At 37.0% G+C, this 9,274-nt stretch overlaps 1 protein-coding gene across 1 annotated transcript in view; it reads left to right on the top strand.

The window, feature by feature from the left end:
- Nucleotides 1-6,000, top strand: part of LOC109708650 — a 9,151-nt gene extending 3,151 nt beyond the window's left edge. The window contains exon 6 of the mRNA XM_020230461.1: nt 5,085-6,000. Within this exon, the coding sequence (XP_020086050.1) occupies nt 5,085-5,744 (660 nt within the window). The 3' untranslated portion in view covers nt 5,745-6,000. The remainder of the gene's footprint in view (nt 1-5,084) is intronic.

Below are 9,274 nucleotides of genomic sequence, written 5' to 3' on the forward strand. Positions count from 1 at the left end.
TGGAATGAAGACTGCGCGCGTGTTTTATGTCCCCTTAATAGCCACGATATGGGTTCGTAGTCACTGTTTACTTGTGGCTCCTTACATTCTAAGGTTAATTTTTACACTAATTTGATAGTAGCGTGTTTTGAGATCATAAAGTGGCGCATAAACAGATTATTGATATATATATGTACATTGTAAATAGTAAATTTTTATAATTAAACAACATGTTACATCAAAATTTTTAATAGTTGCTCATCGGTGGCTGCGTATGCTCTGCGCTGTGCGCGCGCGTGCCTAATGCGAACTTTTTTGTCGTTAGCTCTAAAACAGCGAATTTACCCGATAACCCGACCTACTTATTTACGTATATACCACTCGCCCCATCAATAGACCATTTCCCCGTTAAATCTACATACATTTCTTCTCGATGGAGCAGGCGCGCCGAATTCCGTCCAAGCGCTCCGCCACCTCTCTCTCTTCTTCGAGAAGACTCTTCGAGAACTTCTCTCTTCGGTCAAACACAGCACTAAAAGAGGATTTTAGAGGAGCTGAGGAGATCGATCGACGCGTTTTACTCGGAGAAGCTCCTCTCGGCCAATTAGTGGTTGAGCGATCCTCTTCTCTTCGTATCGTCTCCCTCTTTTACGCTTCCAATTGTAGAGAACTCTTTAGGTTTAGCCATCGATTGGCGATTGTTTGGTGTTTCCCTATTGATGGGCAGGCTACACTGCCACGCGAAATTCGAATCGGAGAGAGGGGTGCGATAAGCACGACATTTATCAAGTAATTGTGTGAGATCTCTCGTTTTTCCTCGTATTCTTTCAAGGTGGAAACTTGACGAGAGTCATGGTTGAGCTGGATCTCTGTGTTAATTCTTGCTGTTTTGATCTTGAGTGTAAGTGAGGAGATTCCTGAATCGACAGTTTCCGGATGCGCGTTAGGCTCTCTGAAACTGAATCTGAGCCCGTGAGGCGAGTCTAGAGTAAATATTAAGGATTAAATTTCGTTGTCGATTAGTGTAAGTTTAATCTATTCTACTGCTGGTGGGGGGCGCGTGTTTGTTATCTCGGATCTAGGTGTGTTGTGAGTCATCGTCTCACGGAGGGGAAGGTGAGCGTCTCTTAGTGGCCGGTTGCTCTTGCTGCTTCTCTCTTTCTCCTCTCGTCTGCGTCTGCTGGTTTTCTTTTATTTATGATATTCGCTTTATCTTTCGTAGTCGTCTCGCTTCTTTTACGCTTCAATTTGTAAGAGACTCTTTTAGGCTGGTTGATCCATCGAATTGGCGATATGTTGGGGTGGTGGTGGCCGTAGGCGATTGGCGCTACACTGCACTGCGAGGATCATAACCGGGAGGAAGGTCTCGTACAAGCGTTCGGATCAGTTATCAGAGTGAGGGGGGTATGCGTGGGGTAGTCCTGTGGGTTTGCGGTGGTGTGTGCTTATTGGCTGTTGGGGGGAACTCGGCGTATTGAGCTGGATTGTTGGGGGTTTAATTTCGTGGTGGTGTAATCGTGGGGGATGTGTAGGAGGGAAGAGAGCCTGGGAGTGCTGCAGATGGGGTGTCCAATGGCCGTGTTGAGGCGGCTGTGTGGGGGGGGATAGCTAGTAGTTGGGGGGGTGTGACTGGAGTGCGAAAGTGAGAGTTGTAAAGTGCTTAAGTGTTCGTGTCGGGTAGTTTAGAGTTTGAATCTTATCTAGGCTGCGGTGTATGTGTTGATATGCGCTCGGCTATGGCAGGGGTTAGGTCATCGGTCGATGAGAGGAAGTGAAGCTCTGTATGGTGGTGCTGGTTGCTTTACTGTGCTTTCGTTACGTGCTCTGTAGTTTTCTATTGAGGGGATTTATGGGAAGTTCCACTTTTCGTATACTTATGGCAGATGATGATACTCGTCTCTTCTTGGATATTTCATAATCTGTCAAGTTTAATTTTCTTTATTTTTTTCGTCTGTATTGTATTAACGGCCTCCAGGTGTGATCTATTTTAATGTTGATGTTCGGGTTGCTGAAACTTGATTGTGAGGTTAAAATTTTCGTACAAATGAATTTTATTTGTATATAATATTATTTATATATATATAATAGTATTATATATATATTATATATATATATATATAGTATATATATAATAGTAGATTATATATAAGAAGACCTAAAAAAAAAAAAAAAAATGAGGGGGGGTAATTACGCCAAACGGGTGATAGGATAAATCGCTCTCCCGTGCTCGCCGCCGTTCTGATCATTTCTGGCTTTTCGTTCTCTCTCCCTGCTCTCCACCCTCGCTCCGATTCTTCTCCTTCACGTCGATGGCGCATTAGCATTTCCTGCAGCCCAGCCCTTCTGCAACAATCCTCCCGCACTGAAGCGGGGCAGAGGTGTGCGGCGGCCCCCGCCGCCCAGTGCATCCAGTCATCCGTGCGCCGCTCGCTTCTCTCCTCCATGAGAACCGATAAAAAAGCTTTTTCTGGCCTTTCTTTTCTTAAAAATGCGTGAGTGCAGGAGAAGATTAATATCTTGACAAGTTTTCTTTTCGGACTACATTCATTTCGACACTGAGGCTCTCAATGGGTTTGCCTTCTGGAGGTTATAAGCTTCTTTCCTTAAGCTAATGTGTTTCTATGCTTTTCTTCTTTTTTTCGATTAGGTCTAGGGTTTTCGAACTCTTTCTCCTTCCCATTCTTTCTTTTGTAGCGGTGCAATGCTATTCCCTCCTCCTCCTCCGACATGGGTGGGCGGGGCGCTCGCACTAGGAAGAACCCTCTATCCGAGATGCGGTCGCGGCGAAGAATAACAGGTGATAGGTTTACTTATCCACAACGTCTGCCTTTTCCAACACTGACGTCTCTAGATGTAAGTCAAGGTTCTGAAGGCAACCTAGGCCTTTTCGTATATGCTGATTCATAGTTTAGGTTTTTGAAATTTTTTCGGATGCCCATTTCTATTTATGTCTCCACTTTTCTCTCTTGCGCTGTGTTGTTACGGGATGGGAAAAGGCCCATTACACAGGGCTTTGATGCCCTATTGCCGGCGCGAATGAGGTGAGGTCAGAGCAGCGTATCACTCTTTTCTTTTAAACTCAAGATTGTCTTTTCATTTTTGGGCGGTATGAGCAGAAGAGACCTCAACGATTATCTCAGTACTTAATATTCTCTTCTGTATTTCGAGTTGTACGATTCTCTTGCATTTTTTGTAGATATGTTTTCGAATTCGTGAGACCTTTTCTTTTTTTTTTTTTTTCTTTTTTTTTTGTTGTTTTCAAACGTATATTTCAAGATAGGCCATCATGTATGAAGGTTGAGATTATTAGAATCTCAATTTAATTTTGAATGAAATTAATAATTTAATAATATGCATACAATTAATTGAATATGATTTAATAATTTTAGCTACTCACACTACTCTCACTCTCTCTCACTCTTTTTTGTTGTTTTTTCAAAATATATCTAAGCATAAGTACCCGCGCAGCTGCGCGAATAAGTCAACTAATTATAAATATTTAGAATTATTAACAATTTTTATTTCTATTATTAATTAACATTTTGTAAATATTATTTATCTTCATATGAATAATTAAATTTAATGATAAATTAAAATATATTTCTTTCTAAAATCATTTAAATTAATATAAATAAAAATGAATAAGTCAATTTAATAAAACATAGCTTTTACATATTAGAAAGCAAATAATATTTTTCTATTATCATGCAAGATAGAATCTACAAACAAAAGAAAATTAAAAAAAAAAGTAGAGTGAAAATACTATTTTTGGTATTCTTAGCGGCAACGTCTTCATTATATCTTCATTAACTTTTATCGTTACATATATATAACTAATAAAGTATTCGATTCCTAAATTTAAATTAACAAAGAAATCAGTAGATAATCATCATAAACACCAAAATTAAGACTAATCAAAAGACATGCAAAATCAAAATAGATGTTTTTTATTATGAAAAAAATTTAACTACCAAATATTATATTATTATATACATTAATCCTAAAAAAATTTTGTAAATAACATAAAAATAAATAAATAAATAAATATTATGAGAGAGAGTGAGAGAGAGAAACCAAAAAAAAAAGGCCAGCCCCACAGGTCCCCCCAAACCCGGGGAGCCCTTGTGGGTTCCCAATTCACCTTAAATAATTGTTTGTGAGCTAAAACGAAAAATATACAAAGTTTAGAAATTAATGATGCTAATAGTTCTAGTAAATAAATAAAATATAAATAAATAAATAAATGTTGTGAGAATTGTTTGTGAGCTAAAACGAAAAATATACAAAGTTTAGAAATTAATGATGCTAATAGTTCTAATAAATAAATAAAATATAAATAAATAAATAAATATTGTGGGAGAGAGTGAAAAAGAGGAACCAAAAAGAAAAAAAAAAGGGCCACACAGGGCCCCCCAAACCCGGGGAGCCCTTGTGGATTCAAAAAAGGAAGTGGGCCCCATAGGGCCCCCCAAACCCAGGGGGCCCTTGTGGGTTCTCAATTCATGTATTTATATAGTGTATTTATATAGTTAGTAATCCGTGCTACGCAACAATTTTTTTTCATACTTTATAACTAATTAATAAATAATAAAATGTTTTTATTTATAAAGTAAATAACAATATATTTGGCTCTATTAAATAAAAAAATTTTACAGTTATTTTCTATCACAAAGTAATACATGNAATAATAAGTTGGGAAATTTGGATTTTTCACCAGCAGATATTGAGGAAAGTTCTTTAAAGTTCAAAAGATTTGATATCACAAAAGTATCGTTGATTAATTCAAACTAAATAAATTAAAAGATTGGATATTAAAGTTAAATTTTTGAAAGGTTTGATGGTCAATTTTAAATACCCATAATTTAAATAAGTTTTATTATAGATCAATTGAGTGGATAGAATAAAAGTGAAAAAAAAATTATGTATACAAAAAAATATAGCTCGTGAAATAAAATTAATAAAATGCAATAGATGCTTGTATAACTTTAATTAACTAAATTGACCAAAATTGAAAAAAAAAACTAAATTAATAAAAATTGAAAAAAAAAATATAAAAAATATATATATAGATATATATATGTAACTCTTTTATCCGCGCGCCCCAGGCAGATGCGTTGGGAGCGATTGAATCCTTCCCATTTTCAGGGGTTCTCATCATATTTTTTCCTCTCACCATGAAAGCGGATATCATAGCCGATGCCACGATCAACGTGGACATCATCGCCGTCGCATTCCGCGTCAGAACGAAGGTCACCGAACAATTCATGAACCACACGTGTCTTGTCAATCTCATCCTTCAGACGTGTAGGAAGATCGCTTCCCAATCCCATGATGCTCAAAACATCTTCCACTTCCACGGTATGTTTATAACTACTTCCAGTAATAAGCTCGCGAGCTTTACGCTGCATGTGTTCCAGCAACAGCATGAATTGACTGCACCAGAGAGCCGGCAAAAGGCTCTGCCCGATGAGCAGCTGATACGACAAAAGCGGCATGTCGGCGACGGTTCGCACGGACGCCCCCGACAGGCCTGCGACGAGGATCACGGCGAGGCCTCTGATGTGAGCGGCATCGGAGTGGGCGTAGAAGTAGACCAGCGAGGGGTCGGCGGGATCGAGGAGCGCATGGACGTACGTGTTGTAAGCCATGAGGAGGCCGTCCACTCTGTTGGAGGCGGTTACGAAGGGCGTGGGAACGCAGGGAAGGTGTTGGCCGTAGCGTTCGATCTGGCGACATCTGGCGCGGACGTCTGGAAGAGTCGATAAAAGTGTCAGGATCTGGGCGAACTTATGAGGATAGAAGACGAGTTCGCTCTCGGAGGCGCATCTGTGTTGCGCTTGTACGGGGAGAGTGGCTGTTCGTCGGGAGCCCAGTTTAAACGAGATCGCAGGAGCAGGAAAGACCGCAGGAGTGGGACGGAGACGGATCTTTGCAGATAGATCGACTTTGGAGGACCTTCGGGCGAGACTGGGGAAGACTCCAACATTGAGAGAGGAGGAGACGGCCATGCCGAGCGAAAGAAATAATAACTAAGNAAAAATTTGGATAAGCATTTTTTTTTTCTATTTTAAGGATAAACAGAAATTAAAAGTTTGTTTCATTACGTTTATTTATTTCATGTGTAAGAAGAGGAATCAATATTTTTCCCGCTAAAAAACATGTCTGTCGACAGACCCAAATTTGAAATACGTGCTTATATATATATATATATATAGGGTCCGGCTACTATACTATTATGAGTACGATCTCCCTCGTACTCTTAAGTTGTTTTCGATGATAGAGCTTCCGAATCGACGATCCACACCGTTAAACATTATTTACAGCATTTAAAACTTCTAGAAATTAAATTTTATAANTACATTGAAAAATTTAGCTCGTCTTCTATTGCAAATTCTATGACTTTTTAGCACTCGTACACGTCAAAACTCAATTAGGGTTGTGATTCTCAAATAACTTTTATAACAAGAGCAAATGAACTTCTTGCTAATAGAAAATTATTGGCAAACTTTTTTAAAATTTGAATGTCCACTTGATGCATGAGTATATAATTAAATCTTCTCCATTTGATGTATTAAAGATTTTAATTGATTCACAACACTATATATATATATATATATATATATTGAGTACGATCGCCCTCGTACTCATAAGTTATTTTCGATGATAGAGCTTCTAAATCGACGATTCATACCGTTAAACATTATTTACAGCATTTAAAACTTCTAGAAATCAAATTTTATAATTTTTCGACATTATTTACCTTACAATTAAGAGGTCACAAATTTGACAATTTTTACCGGCCGTCAAGGGATACTTGCTAGTTTAACAGTGTAAAAAAATCAAAATTTGTTGAATTTTTAATAGAAAATCCTATTCACTACATAGATAAAGATCAATAACTCCAATCTTGAATTGAAGGATCCGATCATCCTTTTTTAAGACGTCGTTTGATTTTGACTGTTCATTTTATGCCCACTTGATGGACCTTATTATGATTTGGAAAATTTAAAAAATTTATTTTCTAGAAGTTTCAAATACTCTAAATCATATTTAACGGAGTGGATCGTCAATTTGGAAGCTCCATTGAAAACAACTTATGAGTATGAGGGCTCTAATACTCATAATAGTATAGTAGCCACGGCCTATATATATATATATGAGTGAGGCTACTATGCTATCGGAAGCACAGAGCCTTTCGTGCTTCCAGCTCTTTTTCGATGTTGCGACTTTCGAATCGTCGATCGGCTTCGTTAAACTTGATCTAGAGTATTTGGAGTACCTAGAAAATAAATTTTATTATTTTTCGATATCATTTGCCTAGTGATCGAATGGGCTCAAAATCAACAAATTTCAATGGTCGTAGTGAGCCGTTTGCAAGTTTAACGGTGTAGAAATATTCAAATCACATGATATACTATATAAAACAAGATCAATATCTTTGATTTAAATTTTAATGTCATATTATCACATTTTGTAAGATTTTTATTTTCACCGTTGATTTTGAGCCCCTTCGTTCACTAGCCAAATGATATTGTAAAATCATAAAATTTATTTTCTAGATACTTCAAATACTCTAGATCAAGTTTAACGGAGCTGATCGACGATTCGAAAGTCGCAACTTCGAAAATAAAGGCGGTAACAGCACATAGGCTTGTTCACTAAGTGACAGGTGCGTTTAGCCGAAGGATTGGATCAAAAAGGAGACTAGATCCAAAGGATCTTTGTTGTGGGTTGTCTTACCACAAAACGAATAGAATTGCAATGAAATAAGGACATCGAAAATCTCTATCAGTATATTGCATATGAAGATGAAATAAGTTACAAGTATATGCTCCAACAGTCAAATGAGATAAAAAATTAACAGAAGAGAGTTGGTCCGATTAACAAATTGCTCATTAGAGCTTGTATCATGATAAAGCCCGTCACAGGCGACGAGTAGAAATACATATATCAGGTTCTAGGGGATTAAATGACAAACAAGCGAATTAATTTAACTTCCGATCGACACTCATCAGGTAATGAGAGAATTAAGGAAGTGAGTTGTGAGGATGTTATCTTAATAGTTTTCGTTTGCATTCTGTCTCTTCGGAAAAGACATTTATATCCCTCTTACTCCTCCTTATTTTTTAATAATATTTTCCTGTTCTCTATGTGCATGTCTCCCTAACTCGAACAAGCTCACCTCATGAAACATTCAAAGATTTGATTAACCTCCAATCATTTTTCCGACATAGACGATTATATCTGAAGTTAAGGTATGTAGGAAATGTGGTGACACACGATCCCTGTTCATATGATATTAGAGTCCATAGGCATTGAAGGCACGACTGTACAGTTGAATATGGTTCATTCCTTCTCTACGCGTAATAGCGTTCGGTCGAACACACAACTTGAGCTTATATAGTAAAATGAAATCGGGTATCTTTGTACAGAAACAAGATTAAGACATAATACCTAACCTACTACAGCAAAATTCCTTTCCAGAGAAACTTACACATCCTCAATAGGTAATAGTGATGTTTAGATCGATTGTGTGTGAACCAGATGAATGATCGGTATGAATGCTTAAGTATTTTGATCCAGAAAGAACTAATTCTAAACATATTCAACTCTGGGCCCGATGAAATTCAGGCATAGTACTACAGACAAATTACTCTAACTTTCTTCCATTTGTCTCCAAGAGGAGGTGATAATCACGTATTGAAATCGAATGCCCATCCATATCCTTGAGAAAGAAATAAGACATCCCAACTAAAAATTAATACATCATCATTTAAATAATAAAATAAAAAAAATATATGTCTATTTATAAACATCAATCATTTAAGAATCTAAGAAAATTACAGGAATGACAGTAGACGAAACAATTACACCCATTACGAGTAGGAGAAAACCAAAAATTCCGAAGTACAAAGATTATATCTTATACTATTATAAATCTTCGAAAAGATAATTTCAAAGCATCCGTCCAATCATTTCGTTTTTACTTTGTCATCTTAACTATATTTCGAACCCAATATAAATCACCCAGTATGCGTATTTCGCAACTATACTAAAATAAATAATAATTCATTCATTAAAATTTGAAGTTTGAACATTTTTTCGCAACTAAACCATTTCAAAATAATTCGCCAAACTATTCACTCATATTTCGCCACCCTCCTAAATAATTCAACTCCATCTGGCCCAACTACGCGAAATTTGAGTTGACTGTTAATCTGCCAAATATGATTCTCGTTTGGACCGTTAGATTATTGATTTCGGACCAATAATTTTAAAATAATTAATTATCTGT

This window comes from Ananas comosus, linkage group 4 (assembly GCF_001540865.1).
Source record: "Ananas comosus cultivar F153 linkage group 4, ASM154086v1, whole genome shotgun sequence".
NCBI classification, from domain to species: Eukaryota; Viridiplantae; Streptophyta; class Magnoliopsida; order Poales; family Bromeliaceae; genus Ananas; species Ananas comosus.